Source organism: Fringilla coelebs (genome assembly GCF_963513975.1).
Source record: "Fringilla coelebs genome assembly, chromosome: 3".
NCBI classification, from domain to species: Eukaryota; Metazoa; Chordata; class Aves; order Passeriformes; family Fringillidae; genus Fringilla; species Fringilla coelebs.
The window spans coordinates 81,206,488-81,225,188 of NC_140030.1; the positions used below are offsets into that span (position 1 = coordinate 81,206,488).

At 42.8% G+C, this 18,701-nt stretch overlaps 1 protein-coding gene across 2 annotated transcripts in view; it reads left to right on the forward strand.

Annotated features, from left to right (window-relative positions):
* Window positions 1-541: 541 nt before the first annotated feature.
* LOC311151384 (protein ELYS-like) overlaps window positions 542-18,701 on the forward strand; it is a 40,954-nt gene continuing 22,794 nt past the window's right edge. For both annotated transcript variants that reach the window (XM_084201765.1, XM_084201766.1), the window contains exons 1-9: window positions 542-570; window positions 5,443-5,569; window positions 6,645-6,898; window positions 10,505-10,685; window positions 11,473-11,680; window positions 12,517-12,633; window positions 13,351-13,435; window positions 17,678-17,828; window positions 18,535-18,667. In XM_084201765.1, the coding sequence (XP_084057891.1) occupies window positions 5,449-5,569; window positions 6,645-6,898; window positions 10,505-10,685; window positions 11,473-11,680; window positions 12,517-12,633; window positions 13,351-13,435; window positions 17,678-17,828; window positions 18,535-18,667 (1,250 nt within the window). In that variant the 5' untranslated portion in view covers window positions 542-570; window positions 5,443-5,448. The remainder of the gene's footprint in view (window positions 571-5,442; window positions 5,570-6,644; window positions 6,899-10,504; window positions 10,686-11,472; window positions 11,681-12,516; window positions 12,634-13,350; window positions 13,436-17,677; window positions 17,829-18,534; window positions 18,668-18,701) is intronic.

Genomic DNA, 18,701 nt, shown 5'->3' on the forward strand with positions numbered 1-18,701 from the left:
TGGATGCTCCATTCCTGGAAGCGTTCAAGGCCAGGCTGAAAAGGGCTTTGAGCAACCTGTTCCAGTGGCAGATGTCCCCGCCCGTGGCAGGGGGGCTGTAACTCGATGATCTTTAGAGTCCCTTCCAACCCAAACCATTCTGCGATTCAGTGAAATCCAGACAGACCGCGGGAGGAAGGGGGAGGAGTGGGTGAGCGGCTCCTGCGATGAGACAGGCACAGGTAGGCAGGGCCAGCTTTGCCCCGCCGGCGGTTCCCCCACGGCGGGGCCGCAGAGCAGGGCCGTCCCCACGAACGGGCTCTGCCGGGCGCCGGTCCTGCCGGCCCAGGAACTACCGCTCCCAGCGTGCTCCGCGACAGACAGCGGCCACCGGGGCTGCGGCGAGAGCGGAAGCGGCCGCCGCGCGGCACGCCGGGATCCGTAGTCCAGAGGCCGCCGCCGCCAGCGCCCGGGGCCGCGTCCCGCGCATTTGAAAATTCCCGCGGAGGTTCGCTGCGGATCTCGCGAGAACTCGGCCCGTTCCCCCCCCCAATCCCGTCCCGCCCCCCGCGCGGCGGGTGAGCGAGCGAGGTGGGTGCGCGAGCGCGCGGGGCCGTGCCGTGCCGGGCCGGGCCGTGCCGTTGTCGCCGCTGCGGGAGGGAGATGCCACCGGCACGGACCGGGAGTGCGGGCTCGGCTGGGCTGGGGGCAGCGGCGCGGACAGGAGGAGGCGGCGGAGGTGGCGGCAACGGCGACCCCCGCCCGCCCATCTGCCTTCGTTCCTCCCTTTCTTCCTTCTCCTCCGTACCAGCGGGTACCGGGCGCTCCCGAGCCGCATAGGCCGGCGCCGGCGCTGGCGCAGCGCGGGCCCAAGGGGGCCTCGGGCAGGCCCGGCCGCCCGTCCCTTATGTAAGTGACCCCCGGGCTGCGGCGCCGTGTCCGCCACACGTGCCTCGGCCCCCGGCGGCGGGGGAGGCCCGGGCGGCGCGGCCTGGGCAGCGCACATGGGAGGCTCTGCAGCCGGCAGGCTCCGTCAGGCTGGGGGGCGTGGGAGATGCGGCGGCTGCCGCCAGGAGCTTTCCCTCCTGCCCGGCCACCCGCGCACGCCCTCTGTTCTCGCCCCTTCGGCCGTGTTTTTGGAGGGTTTTTCTTTACTTCTTTCTAATTCCGCCTCCCCCTCCCCCGCCGGGCTTCGGGGTTGTATTCCATGAGGAGGCGGGAAATGCGCTCCGTGCGTAGAGCGGCGATTGCGGGACGTGGGATGGGTGCAGTGGGGAGGCCACAGCTTTAGAAGAATCCAGTGCGATTTGTGGGGTGGCTCCGGGTCTTTGCACGAAGCAAAACAGCGCGAAGCAGAGTTGTTGTTGGCTTAAAGAAAAGTGTTCGGTGTCTTCCTTAATAAACTGTGAGTCCATGTCTGGAGCTTCTGCCAATAGAATGCTTGTTGTCAGTCTTTCAGGTCTAGTGATTGCTTCCTCATCGTGTCTGGGGAAATTAGGGGAAACTGAGGGACTTGTTTGTGTTGGGATTGCTGCACCCCGTTTGGGGTATAGGGCAGAGCGTGGCCGTGCAGGTGGCTTTGCAGGACCCGTTGGTCTGTCTAGTTGTGTCAGCCTTGGCTGGCAGCTGTCCCATGTGCTTGGGCACACAGCTCTGTATCTTGGGGAGGACAGCTCCTCATTCACGTGCTGCCTCAGCTCGCCTTCCTGCATCCATTTGCCTGGGATTGGCTTTTTCCAGCTTGATGAAGCTTCTGTGAATTTTACATCTTCTGCCTAGTAAGGTGTTGGACATAGTTTTGGAGAAGCAGTGGTGACAGACCTTACCTGGTGTGATGCTGATTTGGTGAACAGTGTCCTTAAATTGGCAGGAGAGAGTCACCCTGTTGCGTGAGTTGCAGGTGTTTCTGTAGTTGATCTTGTCAGGTTGCTGGTTGTAAAAACCTGTTGGAGAATTAAATGTTCCAAATCCATCTGGATACAGCCTTGGGCAGCCTGCTCCAGGTGGTGGCTCGAGCACGGTGTTTTGAAGCGGTGACTGTGCGTGATTATGGCAGATCTTTCTCTTTGATGTGATTCTGGAATTTGTTCTGGGAAGGGCCAGCAATGGGATGCTGGAAATGTCTTCCAAAATACAGTAGTAGAACAAAGGAGCAAATACAAAGATGAGAGATGGCAGCAAGGTATCTCTTTTGATGTCAGTGAAGTCAACATGTCCTGTGAAATCTTGTCTTCAGCTGTGACTGACCATATTTTTAGCTTTTTCTTCAGTGAGCCCATAATGTTGTTGGCCTTTTAAACTGATTTTTGTGAAATACCATCAGTCAAAATTGACATCTCAGAACTCTGACTTGTCTGTATGTAATTCTGCTTGAATGCGCAATTTCTCTTTCTTTTCCCTCCTTCCCTCTCCCCCCTCACAAGCTTTTTAATCCAAAAATTTATGACATTTCTGGCTTTGGAAATAGCTCATGGTGCTTGGAAGTTATAAGTTCCTAGGGTGAAAAAGAATGGTCATATTGGCAACTTGCACACAGACTGCATTGCTATAGGATACAGCTGCGAGATTGAATTCTGGTTTATTCCTGAAAGTGGAGTAACCATGTGACATTTTACCCTAATCTGATTTCTAACAGAAATAAGAATGTGATTGTAGTTATTGTTTCAAGGAGAGCTGAAATGCAGTTGCTGTTGGATATATCTCTTAAAGTTGAGAGGCTTTGTGCCTTTGATTTAGATCTAAGTATTTACCCTCTGTTTTGACTTCCTAGCAGTTCTTGGTTTAACTTAGCAACGTGATGCAAGGAAAGCATCCTTATAGAGAGGTCAGTATGTATTTTTCATAGTTTTTTATAAAGTTTATCAACCTTGTTCCATGCCTGATTTCTAAAAACAAAAAGAGGTGTTTAAAATGTTCATTGCCGTACTGGAGCAAAACTGAGCATGCCTGATGCTCTAGTATTTTAATTTTCTACAAAAATGGTTTAGGTCTTGGAGTTCTACTTATTTGATGGTGCTTACTGGTGTTCGTGGATGGATTTTTTTAGTATTGTGGGCAGGAGTATGCTGTGTTAACATATGAGCTTTCCATCAGGGAAGAATTCTTTTTGGGATGGTGAGGAGCTAGTTTTTTAAACTCAAATCTCCCCAGTAGTGGATATTTCAATTTGATTTCCAATTTAGCCCCACAAGGTTCTGTGCTCTTGGCACAGCAGGTAGGCAGTGTCTTAGGCAGGATCACTCAGGATGACTCATGGAGAGCACTCAGCTGAGAAGTTTCCTTGCATGCTCTTACCTGCTCTACTGCAAGATATTTGCTCACTATTTTCTTAAAACTATCTTGCTATTATTGTGGTATATGGTATTAATAATCATATACTTACACACAGACATCTCCATTCTTATTTACAAAAAAAGAAAAAAAATATTTGCCACAATAATTCTGGAATTTTGTACTCTTTTCTAAAATCCCTTAGTATATGTGCTTTGTCAGGTTGGAGAGATGGGCTGACAGGAACTTTATGTAGTTGAATAAGGGAAAGTGCCAAGTCCTGCACTGAGGAACCACCCCAGGCACCAGTGTGTGCGGGGGCCTGCCCAGCTGGAAAGCAGCTTGGCAGAAATGTCCCTGGGACACCCAGTTGGCCATGAGCCATCACTGTGCCCCTGCAGCAAAGAAGGCTGATGGTATCCTGCCTGGGCTCATGAGGAAGAACCTTTGCCAGCAGGTGAAGGGAGGTGATCCTTCCTCTAGTACTGCACTGGTGAGGCCTCAGCTGGAATGCTGTGTCAGGTCTAGATGAGAGATGAAGGTACTGGAGAGAGTGCAGTGACGGGCCACAAAGATGGTTAGAAGAGATTGGAGCAGCTCTTCTCTGAGAAAAGGCTGGGAGACTGAGACTGTTCAGCCTGGAGGAGGCTCAGGGCTTCTCATCAATGCACATAAATGCCTGAAGGGAGGGTGTAAAGCAGATGGAGCCAGGAACATTCCAGTGGTGCCCAGTGACAGGAACGCAAGTTCATGCTGAAACATTTCAAAGATGCTATTCATCAACCAGATGTGTCTGAATTAGTATTTGGTATTACGGGTTACTCCTAAAATATATCCACTAAATTGTAATTAAACTAAGCAAGAATGCTGGTCAAATTGTGAGGCCTTTTACTCTCTGGAGCCCCTGGATACAGTGCAGAAGTTGTCACTTGAAACTGATGGCAAGTACCAAAAGAGAAATTAAGCAAAACTACTGCGAATGAGTTGTCCCACTTGGAACCTGATCTGTGCTGGTAGTGAATGCTGGCTGAGTGGTCAGGCTGGCTGGCTGCAGTACTGGCTTTGCCATCAGCAACATTTTTATCAAAATGTTGACTTGTGCTTTGTGCAGGACCCTGACTTACCCTTCCTGTGCTTCACGCGCTCGTTGTTGGCCTGCTGGCAGCAGATATGGGAGCACAACCCAGCACTAGTGACCTGTGTATAATACCTTGAGATGTCATGAAGAAAGCAGTACTGTTTGAACAAGACAGTTGAATTTGTCTCGTCTGTCAGAGACCTTTTCTGTAAGCCAGATGACTTGCAAAAAAAAGTAATTTGTATTTCCATGCATATGGATTATCTAATATTTAGCCACCTGTAAGTTAGTTCAGCTCTTCAAATTCTCCAGAAAAAAAAAAAATCTGTCTTGACATACTGAAATGTGAACTCTTATGGAGTTCACCTGTATGAGCATGAAACTGTCTGAGAGGCCTAGAAATTTTTTCTCTAATACTGCAGAGATGTGATAAGGAAAGGCAATAGGAAGGAAGGGACTGGAATAAGAAATATAAGGATTTCAGCAGAGAAAAAGAATAATATTTTGAAGTGTTGTGTTATGTTCACCTCTTAAATGTATGGAAAAATATTTCTAACTGATGAGCTGTGAAAGTCAGTATGGCTTGAAAGTATTAGCAGTATGTTTTCTGGGAGAATTTGAAGATGAATTTGGTCAAGAACTTTGTATTTCTGAATGCCGAAAATAAGCATGCAGAAAGTAAACAAGACATGGCTGATCTGTGACATCTACTAGGAGACAATTCACAAATATAATACTGTATTAAATCAAGGGAAAGTGCAGAGAGTTACACCTCTTACTGAGAAGCTTTTAAAAATATTTTTCTGAGATCAGATCTTGCTAACCTGTATGAGTAGACTTGAACTTGGTGTGTTGTTCTATTCCCTGTTATTTATATTGTCCATCCCTCTGTGTCACTTTTTGTTGGTGATCTCATAGGCATCGGAAAAGCTCAAGATTCTCCTTTTGCTCTGCTGTGAGATGAAAAACTGTCCCCAGTGGCATTTCTTTAGAGCAAAAAAGAGCTACAAATGATGTACGGGAGATTTGTCACTGCATACTGATGAAGCTTGGGTCAGTCTCAAAGATATTTATGGCTGACATGAGTCTCTTTGCCTTTTTTTCTTGACTTCCAGTGAAGAATGCGAGACCTAACAGCTCAGGTAACGAGCAGTCTGCTGCAGTTTCCAGAGGTGACTGTCGAGGCACTTGGGGAAGATGAGATCACCCTAGACTCTGCACTGTGTGGGAAGTTTTCTGGAGGTGAGCATTTTCCTTGAATTTGAATGTGGTGTGAAGTTGTTATTGCCTGAAGCACAGGGTCATAGCATCAGGTTGGTTCTGTTCAGTAAAATGGATCAGGTGTTCTGATAGTGCTAACAGGATATTTCAGAATTAGAAGCAAATTGAACAATTAGAAACAATTAGAAACGATTGAAAGTGCAGCAGCCCACTCCAGTCCTGTGATATTTAAATAATACAGCTGACCATGCCCTCCTCAGTTCTGAATGAAATAGAAGGCAGTTTTCAAGGAAGAAATAGTGTTGTTTTGGGACAAATTTCTTTTTACCAGCTGATGTATTTCCAAGGTATTTAATAGGATGCAGATTGAGGACCCAGTGAGAGTTGCTGACAGCAGCTAAGCAGATTAGGCAGTTGAGTTTCTAGGTGATCTGAAGGCGGAGCTGGATGCCTGTGTGGATGTCTGGGCTTCTGTTAAGACGAGGTAGAATCTTCTCTACCTGAGTGTAGTTGCAGTAATAGAGCTGCTCCTTCCTTTGAGCTTGAAGTTGCTCAGTAGAGGAGCAAGTGTTAAACTCTTCAATGAAACACTGCTTGTTAAATTCTTTCTGGGATCAGCTCATGTAAAGGTTGGAATTCCGCACGCAGTGCCCATTTTAAGATAATTTCCTGTCCACGTCCCTGCCCAGAGTAGTCTTGTGTCAAGCAAAATTCTTATCTGGAACTGAATTGGTTTAGATGGGCTGTATTTGGGGAGTATGCTTTGAGACTTGTATTCCTGTAGATATTTAGGTGTTTTTTAGCAAAGCCAAGCAAAGTATGGTGTAGAGACTAGAGGTCAGTCTATTGTAATCTTGATCCCAAAGAGTCAATGTTCTTGAGTGCAGGAAGGACAAGCAGAAATGCAAAAGAATGGTGTTATTATTTTAAGAAGTATTGGTTGAGGATTGCAGTGGGTGATTTAAAAGAATTGTCCAGGTGTAGGTAGGTTGGCCTTCCTGCCTTTGCTGCATTTGAGGGAAGGGCCCGGTGGCATTGGTGTTGTTCCAGTTGTGCTGCTGGGCATTTGCTGAGTGGTGTTCCTTTTGCCTTGCAGGCAGAAGTGGCCTGGCGTGGCTGGCGTGTGGCCCCCAGCTGGAGGTGGTGAACTCGGTGACAGGAGAGCGGCTGTCTGCGTATCGCTTCAGCGGGGTGAACGAGCAGCCTCCCACCGTGCGCGTGGTGAAGGAGTTCTCTTGGCAGAAGAGGACTGGACTCCTGGTTGGCTTGGAGGAAGCAGAGGGAAGTGTTCTCTGTCTGTATGACCTTGGGATCTCAAGAGTGGTTAAAGCAGTTGTTCTTCCAGGAAGGGTATGTATCTATTTGGGGAAATGAAGGTTTTGTGTTGTTTGGTGCTGCATAATCCTGTTTCAGGAAAAGCTCTCGTACATCTCTTTGTATGACTTACCCTTTTTACATTGCATTAACATACTGTCAGTTCAGATTATCCAGTCAAGAGAGCCTTGATGTAAAATCTTGGACTTAGCAGTTGCATTATCTTTTGAGTTTACTGATAGTAAAAAAAAAAACATTGTCGAACACGTAGTGACGAAATTCTTCACTTTAAAAAAAAAGGCATTGAAAACCTTTTTTTTTTTCAGAGCATAAAAGAAAACCCCACTTAAATTGTCTGTCGTCTACCTTTTCTAAATGGCTAATTTCTGACAGAAATAGTGTCCTTAAAGTATCTCAGACTCCCATCATTGTGCTGTTAATGACTTTGACACATTCCCGTCAATCTCAGACTAGGAAGCAGGTGACGTGGGAACAGAAACAGGCTTTTCTGTTAATTTAGGATTGGAAAAAAGGTTTTAGTGGGTTGTCTGTCAGATAGTTGGCAGATTTACTTTCAGTCTGCAGTCCTTGAGTCTCTTATTTGTTGAATATAGTGTTTGTGTAGATGGGATACAGTGTTGTAATGTTGATAATTTTTTCTGCCTTCTGTAACCCTTGAATTCAAATGATGTTGTGTCCCTGGGTCTCTTTAGCACAATGGAAACAAGGATCATATTAAGTTATCAGAACTTCAAGATTCACTGTGTTTTTATCATCTTTGAAGCTGCAGCAAATAAATACTTATTTACTACTCAGTTTTCCCTAACATGGTTTGACTTGCTAGAGTACAGGTCGAAGTCTTGTTAGTAGTAGTAAACATTTGTGTTAAGTTCTAAAGATACAAGTCATACCAGTGTTCCAGTCTGTTGTTTTGCTATCTGTTCAAGTTGTAGATGGAAAAGCAGGCAGTGTGCTGGCATGAGCTTAAAATAAGTAAATTATGTTTTGGTAAGTGATGTTGGTGTGTTAGGTTTTATTTCTTCTATCTAAGTAAGCTAGGAAAAGCAATGGTTAAGAAGTAAGGACTATGTTGCACATTGAATCCGTAACTGTGGAAGTGTTTTGAAATAGAAGCTAGTTCCAACAATCACTTGTATTAGAGAGTTGTTCTATACCACAAAAGCTGATTCAGGAGCAGAGATGAAGCCCTGCAGGAAAGAGTTGGTTGTTGGGTGATGAAGGGTAGGAATTTTGAAATAAAGGCAAAGCTGCTCTGAAAGTTTTGCTGTTATGCCCTGAAAGCTCATGATTACAAGTGTGTTTGGTCTGTTGCTTGCGTTTTGCTTCCTATGTCTTTGGTATTGTGTTAGTTCATAGTCAGGACACAGGTATTGCTAATTGGAGTCTTAACTTTCAGGCTGTGAGTGGGAGTAAGGGTAAGCAAAAACAAGTAGATAAAACTTGCATTTGGCTGCTGTCCAAATGTTTTGAATTCTTTCAGAAACTCATTTGCATATTATGTAATGTATAGTTTGGGGGGGGGTTGATTTGCATGAATGTTTCTCTGATTTTCAGACTGATTATTTTTAAAGGTAAAATGTAGATCTTTTCTTACCATCACTTTCTGCAGTTCTGTCATTACTCTTTTGAACCTTTAATGAGCTCTGTTTTTTTGGGACTATTTTCTCAACAGGTATAAGTTCTGTGGACAGCTAAGTTGTACAGTTTAACTTAGAGCAACTCTGCTGCAAGGTGTCAAGTTGTTAGTGTATTAATACACTTACTGTGACTGTGTGAATGCTTTTTAGTGTAAGAGTGGATGCTGAGTTGTTCAGAGAATATAAATAAATCAGTTAAAAAACCCAGACTCAGGAGCTTAGAAAGAATTTTGGCATAATATCTTTGTATGTGTCTGTGAGTGTCTCTCAATGCCCTCTTGATATATGTATGAGATGCAGCAGGAGACTGAAAATGTTGATGAGTATGATTTGAATTGGATTCTGAATTAAAAACATGAAGTACATCGAATCGGTTTATAACAGTTGCATGTTTCAGAACTGTTGCATGGTATTTTCCCAAATTTTCCTGGTTCGTATGAGGCAGAAGGGCAGCATTCAGATTCAGTGAGCTGAGAAAAGTTTTCTTTGTTCTTTCCCAGAATGAGTTGGCAAAGCACTGGGAGAATAGGAAAAAGCAGTGCATAGCATAGTGGAAAAATATGTCATTTCAGGAGCTTCTACATGGAAAATTGAAGTAACCAGGGAACATTTTTGGAGGCCTATGCAAAACTAGTAAAGATTCATTTGGAGCCAGTTGTACAATGAAAAAAATAACTTTAAAAGAACTCACCAGCAACACTTCAACTTCGGCTAATTGCACAGCAAAATGTGTTCTGTGTTTCCTCCTCGGTCACCAACGCTTGGAATGCAAGAATCCAAGTAATCAAAATACTTTCGTTGGTCCTTGGAGCAGCAGAGAGGATTAAATTTGAATCATAAGAAATCTGGAAGAAAACCAAGTTTTCTAAATAACTAAAGATACTTCTAAGATTGGAGTTTTTGTGTTCAAGGTGAAAGGTGAACTGTGAAGCAGGTGGCCAGGCAGTGCAGTCATAAGCAAGTGCTTGATACGGGATAGAAGAAAATCTCAGGGGCCCTATAAGTTTGGATATTTCCCCCCACTTCTAGGGGTAAATAAGCTACTTAAGAAGATGAACTATCTTGTGATGCTCACTTCTTTGTTTCAGACAAACCTTTGTTGCTGATGAAAAGCTGTCTGCTTTCATGGCGCTGCATTTGTAAGAGGCCAGAAGATAGCCCCTGTTCCTGAGTTGCCCTGCTCCTTTAGTGCAGGAGCCCTGGTGTGCTTGTGTCTCTGCTAGAGCAGTTGGTGTTGTCCTGGGTGTTGTGTGGGTGCTGAAGGGTCTGTTCACCTTGTGCTGAGGTCATGGGGAGTGCTTGGCCTGTCAGGGAACAGAGGGAGCTCCTGCCTCAGGCTGAGCAAGTTGTTTGGTCTCTTGCTGTTGGTTTAGGCTGCCTTTTACAGTTTTCCTTCCCATCTGTAAGAGTGCTGGTGTGCATTTAAAATTTTTGTTCGATATTATCAGTCAAAGTGAGGGCCAGTAGATTTTAGTAAGCCAGCATCTCCCTCAACGCTTTCTAGGAGTGTTCCATTGCCATGGAAGAGGTGTGTCTGGTGTACCCCACAGCCGCTGCCTTGTTTCCTTGCAGCCCTGATTTAGCTTACAAAATGCAGGGTAAAGAAGGCCTGGACTGTATCACAGTGCTGATGGGCTTTGAGTAGTGGGAGAGCTAGATCTAGCTTTGTCTTTTTTATTTGCCCTTTACACATGATAAAGCTTCTAGCATGTAATTGATTTCATGTCTCTTCTTAGATGCAATTATTTCTAAGTAGGAAATGGAAACTGGTAAGCTGTAAAGACAGAATACGCCATTTAAGTGGAGAGAGCTTTCTTTCTATTAATTTCCTTTCTGCTTGATACAGTAGGGAGCAATGATTTGTTTTTAAGTCTTATGAACCTGTATTTCCTGTCCTGTTTCTGCTGTGCTAATGCTGGCTTCCCTTGTGAGGGTTACTCTGGAGGCTGTCAGAGCTTTGATATTAACCTGCAGTTCCCTGCAGGTGACTGCCATCGAGCCCATCAGCAATGACGGCGGAGCCAGCGTGAGCACGAGGCACCTGCACCAGAGTCTGCGATGGCTCTTTGGAGTGGCAGCAGTGGCCACAGATGTTGGCCATGTCCTTCTGGTTGACCTTTGTTTGGATGATTTATCTTGCAGTCAGAATGAAGTAGAAGCATCAGGTAAGCTGCAGTTTCTAAACTTGAATTTAGAAGTGAGACAATGCGTTTCCTTTCAAAACCCGGCTTGCATCCGAGTGAAGATCCCAGCGTGCTGACTGACTCCTGGCATTTCTGGCATTGCCCACTGCTGGCTGCAGACAGCAGCAGTTTGAGATAGTGTGGTTCTGAACTGATGCAGACATGGGAGTGGCTTAATGCTCCTCCCGATGTTCAGAAGGCCTCTTGGTGCCCACATCCCTTTGTCCCTGTGATTCTTGCCAGTGAGAGGTAGGGATTTCTCCATTTGAGTCAGTGCAGCTGTGTGATAGGAAGTTGTGTCAGAGGTAGCAAGTTCCTTGGGAGTGTTCTCCTGTTTCCATCAATGGGTTGGGGCAGGCTTTAGGCTTGTGTTTTCAAATAAATCTGGCTTTTCAAAAATCCTGCATTTGGGTGAATGGATCCTGCAATTTGTGTTTCCAAATTGCAGACACCGTTTTGGGTGTTGTTAAGACAACAACAGGAGTTCATGTCCCTTCAAGTAGCTTCCTCATGAGGCCCAATAGAGGAATTTGTCTACAATGGTTACATTTGTACCCAATTTTGAAATAGGAGTGAGAATACCTGTCCCATTGGAGTGTCCTTCTGTTCTCTGAATGGGTGCAGAAACAGGCATAGCCAAAAAAAGGTGCGGCACAAATGGGCGTTCTGTTTGCAGAATTAGATTATACACGTTGTATAATCACATCAGTTTAAAATGCAACTGAAGTGGCATAATGCATTTATTTCTCACCTGCTTTTATGTGTGTAGATCTAGAAGTTGTCACTAGAATTCCTGCTGAAGTTCCACAAAGAAGAGAAGCTGTGACCAGGGAAGGGAGGCATCTCTGTTTTCAATTGCGAAGTCCTTCAGGAACAGCAGTGTCAACCCTGTGCTACATAAGCAGAAGCAACCAGCTCGTTGTGGGATTTTCTGATGGCTACTTGTCACTATGGAATATGAAAACTTTGAAGAGAGAGTAAGTAGTCACTTCCACTTGGTTGCACTTGGAGGTGCAGGGTCTCAATTTTTCTGCTTCAAGAAGTCCTGCAGTAGGGATGTGATAGAGCTGATTTTTATAAGTCTGTTTGTTCTGTCCAGTAGTATTTTGTGAACCCACACAATGTGTGTGTTTCAATGAAGGATTTTAGAATGATTCAGAATCAGTTACTGCAATTAGGGCGTCCATTGAAAGGCTTCTCTGTATGAATAATGTGATTTTGGTGATCACATTTTTTAAAGTATCCATGATGGATCTAGTGAGACATGATAATTCAACAGTTGACCTGTGCCTGAGAACACATTCTTTCCTCCATTTCACCCTTGATGGAAATTGGTGGTCGACTCATTCGCAGACGAGGATGCATGTGTGAGTGAAAGTTTGTTTGAATGATCTGGAGATCAGAATAAGGGATATATACATTTATAAGCAGTAGTGAAATTTAGAGGTGATTTGAAATCTGCCACTTGAAATACATGACCACATTCAGATAGGTATTACTTAAGGAAATCTACAGTGCCTCACCAGAAACTATGTATGTGTTATGGATGCAGTATGGATGCATAAATAGACAGTGGACACATAATTAGATGCAAAAGAAAAAGATTGTGAAGGTGCAATTGAAGTTCAGAAGTTGGGAAGACAAATACTTAAGAAGTAGGGGCTTGTCAGTCATCAGTTGTTTTAAATGGAAGTATAACCATCTGTACTTTGAGGATTAGCATGCAAGCTGCTTTTTTCCCAGAAGATGCTTCTACAAACAGCCAGAGCTAGCAGGCTCTTCTTTTTTCTATATTTTTCTTTTAAACCTGTAGGCACCACTCCCAACTTGAAGGAGGAAGGATTCCTGTCTATGCAGTTACTTTTCAAGAGCCTGAGAATGATCCCCGCAATTGTTGCTACTTGTGGGCTGTTCAGTCTACACAACAAAGGTGAATAAAATCCTGCCATAAGTCACTGTCTTTTGATATTTGTTGTACATTCAGTTGATATATGTGTATTCAGTTTGTTTCTTTAACTGTACAGGAGATGAAAAGTGTTAAGCTTACAGTGCAATTTTTTCAGGATTTTACATTTGCAAAGAGGGTTTTGACTCTTTACTACCTTGTGGAAGAAGGCAAAGGAAACAGTGGCTATGTTTTTGTGCCTGCAGTCTCAAATGATTTCCCTTGTTTCTTGATGACGGCTTCAAGATTTGTTTGGTATTCCCACCATGATATTAAGTACCATTTAAAGTGGTTTAGGCTGCAGATGCAGAACAGTAAACATCATCAGCAAGCTACTTAATCAGCACAGCTGTTCAGAGACTGGCAGTCTTCTTAAGTTCAACTTAAAAGCAGTTTTCATGGAGAACGCTTTGCTGTTGTGAGCTATTTCCAGCAATTCAGCAATTTTTTCCTCCATGTTGCATATTAAAGCTTTCCAAACAAAGGCATAGTTAGCATTTACCCCTGAAGCTGTTCATGTCAAAATTTCCTCTTTTCTGTTTTACTGGCTAAATGTGACGAATTAGCATGTTTTGGGAAGCAGTGTTTTTCTTTTCAGCAAGAGCATGCTCTTAAGTCAGTTTCAGCCTAGATCTAATAAAATGATAATGAGGATTGTAAAGCAGCTTTGTAATCAAATTTTCTTATTTATACCTTTTTCAGTGAAGGTGACGTTGTGAGTTTACATCTGTTGCAGTTAGCATTTGGTGACAGGAAACGCCTGGCATCAGGACAAGTCATGTATGAGGTAAGACAGGCCTGTATGTGAGAAGATGAAAATTGTAATTTTGTCTAAGTAAGGATCACTTAAGTTGACCAGATTAACATTTACCATGAAAGATCAATGAGACTTAAGAAAAAAGTCTTTTGATGAGTCTTTTTAGGCATTCTTTTGTCTGTACTTTTCAGAACAAGTCATAGAAGCATGGAATGGTTTTGGTTGAAAGACCTTAAATATCATGTATTCCAGTCCCCTGCTATGACTATGGATGCCACCCCCTAGATCAATTCAATTCTCTTGGGGCTCCATCCACTCTGGCCTTGAACACTTCCAGGGATGGGACATCTGTAGCATCTCTGGGCAGCCTGACCTTCAGATCCTCACCACTCTCACAGTAAAATATTTCTTCCTAACATCTAATTTAAATCTCTTCTGTTTTAGTTGAAAACCCCTTCTCCTTTGTCTTATCACTATCTGCCCTTGTAAAATGTCAAAGCCTCCCTCTTTTTTATAAGCTCCCTTTATGTGCTGAAATGCTGCACTGAGGTCTCCCAGGATGAGTTGGACTTCTGGGCTGTGAGTGCATCTTGCTTCCTGTCCACCAGAACCCCCACGTCCTTCTTGGCAGGGCTGCTCTCAGTCACTTTTCCCAGTCTCTATAGTCATGTCTGGGATTGCCCCATTCCAGGCGCAGCACCTTGCGCTTGGACTTGCTGACCTTCACATCCTGAGATTCCCATTGGTCCACCTCTCAGGCTTCTCCAGATTCTTCTGGAAGACATCCTAGCCTTTTGTTTTGTCAACTGAACCTTTTAGCCTTGTGTCATCTGTGAACTTGCTTAAGATGCACTTGATCTCACTGTTTGTGTCATTGATGAAGATATTGAAGAGCACCAATCCCCACACAGGTTTTTCTCAATGTCTATGCCTGGAGATAGACTGTTTCCCACAACTCTCTGGCTTGGTCCTTCCAACCAATTCCTCATCCACTGAGTAGTCCATCCTCCAAATCTGCCTGTCCTCAGTTTAGAGATGGTAATGTCATGAGGGATTGTGTCAAAGACCTTGTAGAAGTCTAGGTAGATGACATCGGTCAGTTTTCCCTCGTCAAGTGTTTCAGTCACTCCATCGCAGAAGACGATCAGATTGGTCAGACACAATCTGTCCATGCTGAAGCCATACTATTTTATACTTCAGTGTCATGAGTTCCACCTAGATTCATCTGCAAGGAGCCTTTACACACATGATTCCTGAAGAGGAAATGGCTGTTACAAGTGAAATTACTCCTAATTTCCTAATTTTGTGTTACCAAACTGTAGATTTGAGGAAGCTTCTGTCTGTCTTCCTTTCTTACGATATGGTCATATATTTCTCTTTTTACATTTCTGATCTCTATTTTATAATCTTACTTTTCTTTTAAACTCTTATCAGCCAGACTTCAAATACACCTACAGAAATACCTACAATGTCTCTTCAGCATTGATTCTGAAACTTAGTAGCTGTGAAGATGACTCTTGTTTTGAGTTTTGGATGGGTTGTCTCTGAAATCTACTCTTAAAGCCAGCAAGAGATGTACATACAATGTTCAGTGGTATTATTTGGTCAGAAAAGTCTCAGAAATTGTTAGAACTGGTTCCAGAGATGCTGTGGAATAGTTAAAATATAGAAGGGGTATCATTAGGTCTCAGATAACCTAACAGAGGCAAGAGGCACCTCTATAATGTTTAATTCTGTTCAGCAGTATGCATGAAACTCTACCAAGATATTTTTGATGGGAAAGTAATCTTAATTCACAGCAAGTCTTTCCTCCTATTTGACACTCGTCCTCGTATGTTCTCAGTAGTACAAAATAAAATTGAGATAATCCTTGGATTGTGGTTCAAAATTTTTTTAATAGGGACTTCGAGTTTTGAATTTTTTTGAATGAGTTTAAATTTTATGCTTTTTTCCTTTTGTCTGTAGGAAAGGGCTTTCCTGGTTTGGAAGTGTTGCTTTTGAACAGATAAAGGTTAGGTGTTCAGAGGAGGTGGTGTTCTTTAAAATACATCATCCTTCATGGTTATGAAGTAGAAATACCTTCAAGTGGTTCAGCATGTCTGAATATACATGTCATAATTTCATGTGCAGTTTTTAAGTGACAAAAATATACAGCGCTCTAGAGAAACAGAACACCTTGTTTACTTGGGGTTTTTTTGTGTTTGGTTTTGGGGTTTTTTTAAAGGATTTTCATTGCAGTTCACTCCTGCATCTTGTAGTGCTCTAAGCACTTTCACGGGTTGGTAGGAGAAAGTTTCATTAATCTTCTCAAGATTTGCTTTTGAATTTCAGTTTTGTTTCATCCTCTTAAAAGAAAATTTTTAGCTAAGTCTTAGCAGTGACAAGGACAATACATTTTACTGTGTGCTGCATTGGGGAAAAAGCAATTGTTTCTATTTCCCTCATGGCTACTACTTTTTTCCATCTGAACAATTTAATGTTAAAATGTGAGACCTTTAAATATTTGGCAGTTATTTGTCTTGGTTGTCTTTTCTGAACAAGATGTGACAAATGTCAGTTTATACCTCAGAGAGTTGAAATGTTTCATCAGTCTTTAAAAATGGATTTACTAGAAATTCCACTTGACACTCTTAGGAAAAAAGCGCACAAAGTGATAAAAAATGTCACTTGTTTGTGATCTGAAAAACCTGTGGTGTAGTTAAAGTAAGACTTGGATCCCTCTACAGACTGTACAACCAGTAGTACATTCACAGGCTTGTGTTGATTATAACAGGAACCAATCTTAGAAGGCTGTGGATGAGAGCTGAACATCTGCACCCTCTGAGGAGGAAAGACAGGTTCTTCAGCTGGCTTACAGATAAACCACTTCATCGTGTACTTTTATGCTGAGACCTGATAGCAGCTACTTCCAAAAAATCCCCACAAAACAATTCTTAATCCCTTCCCAAGGGATGCATCACGGTAGGATCTGTGCTCACCAGTGGACACTTAAGTGTTGGAATACTTATTGTGGTCACAGATTGGTCAGTATGACATGATGGCTCTCTTGTTGGTCTTCAGTGACATAAAATTTAAGAGTTGTTCCCATTTGCCAGGCCAAGCTTGAGTAAACAAGGAGAAATTAATCTACTGCTGCTCCTTGTTCACCGAGTATAAGTGATAGGAGCTTAAAACATTTGTCTGCTTACATCACTGCTGTACATCCCAGCAATCAGACTTGAGGCTATGAAACCACACATCTTTGATTTCATATCATGGTCAAAGTCACAAATGGACCTTTTGGAACATGTGGCACTGGTTTTTTATAAACGTGTCAGACTTGAGTCTCTGTTGCCTTCAAGGCTGTTTAAAATCTGCTCAAGTAAGAAAACTGAAAGATACGCTTAAATTAGACTTGCACTGACCTCTTTTAGATCATCTCAGCAGCTGCTGTATCTTGCAGATCAGTTCACAGTCCTGGAGCATATCCTTACCTTTGTTCTGCACAAGACTTGAGTACAGTCTCTATGTTCATGTCAGAGTCTGACCAATGCAACTCCTTTCAACACTGTCCTGTTTACTGGTCTGGAACATCATTTCTTCATATCTTCTATGCACTGGAGTCCCTTCCCTTAACTTAATTTGCTTTCCCCAGTGTGGAAAACTTAAAATACGCAGCTTTGGTTAGGAAGTTGTCTTTGGTAGGAACTATTTGGTATTACTTTCTCCTTCCCTTCTGCACTGAGAGGTGGAATGGCTCTTCATACATGAATGAAAGCAGAAATTTCTAGTCATTAAAATTAATTCGGTTTATGGACAGGTTTATGGACAGGTTTATGGAGTTTTAGTGCTTTATCTTCTGAAACCATCTTTTGGAATGGTGAATTTCTTGTTCAGGACATCATTTCTGTTAAAATTGATTTTAGTGATTGGTTATCCGACAGTGAAGATGAGGTTCTTTGCTTAGGCTTCATGTTAGTTTTTCAAAGAGATGATTTTGATTTTTCTTATCTGCCCTGCATATATCTGTTACTTCCAAAATTCCTTAATAGTGTGAACTGTGCATGCTTCAGAGCAAAGTTTTGCTAAGGAAATGCTAATATTTGAAAATGTACAAAGCCTTTTCAGCCAATATCTGTTAAAATTTGACACTTGAATGTCAGATGTAGTTTTTATTTGCTATCAGAAATAAACAGTACAATATGCATGTTATATTAGATATATACATTCTTTCTTAGTGGATCTAAGAAAATTACCTTATTTTCTTTTCTTTCTTTTTTTTTTCCCACACAGGGTTTGGAATACTGTGATGAAAGGTACAGTTTAGACCTCACTGGTGGAATCTTTCCCTTGAGAGGGCAGACCAGCAATACTAAATTACTCAGCTGTCAGACCATAGAAAAATTTCGCAACCATGCTGACAGAGAGGATAACGTTAATGAAGGTTTGTTCTGATGTCCCTGCTTGGTTATTCTGAATTACATGGTTTGGAAATCTAAGCAGTAAATGCTGTTCTGTACCCACAGTCTTTAAGTCTTAAATATTCATCTAGCTGACCTTGTTGGGCTTATTAAAAAACTCTGTGTGCTTAAGTTATGTGAGACTTCTTATCCCTCGGAACATCACTTTTTTAAGGGAAGAAGTAGGTTTTATTTTATGTTTGCTGGGGTGCTAGAGCAGTGTATGGGGTCATCTGTATAAGGCTGGTCAGTCAGTTTGTTCTGCCAGTTTTCTGCATTGCACAGTAAGATTGCTGTCTGTTGCTTAGGAATGTTACCTGAATGTTTTTTTATCCTGCTCAAACCTCTGGCTGCATCCATTCAGCACCTGGTCACAAGTGGTGTTCCCCAAGGCTCAGTATTGGAGCCAGTTCTATTTGATATCTTTTTTTGATGATCTGGATGAACAACTTGAGCTAATAATTGTGTATTTTGTTTGTTTTGGAACAGATACAATTTGAAAAAGAGGCAGTATGATTAAAATCTATCACATGGGCAGTTGCTACTCTGTATATTGTTTTTATCATTCTTAATAAATGTTTTGTGTCTTGAGTGAAATAACAGAATTAAGCCAAACTAGAAAGTGATGTTTTAAAACCAGCAAATATATCATATTTTCTACAACAAGAAACAATGTCTTGTCTTTGACAGTAATCTCTCCTGACACCAGTGTATCCATCTTCAGTTGGCAAGTGAATACCTATGGTCAGGGAAAACCATCTACTTATTTGGGAGTGTTTGACATCAATCGCTGGTATCATGCCCAAATGCCAGACTCACTGAGGTAGGTTTTAATTAAGAGGTTTCAATATCCCTAC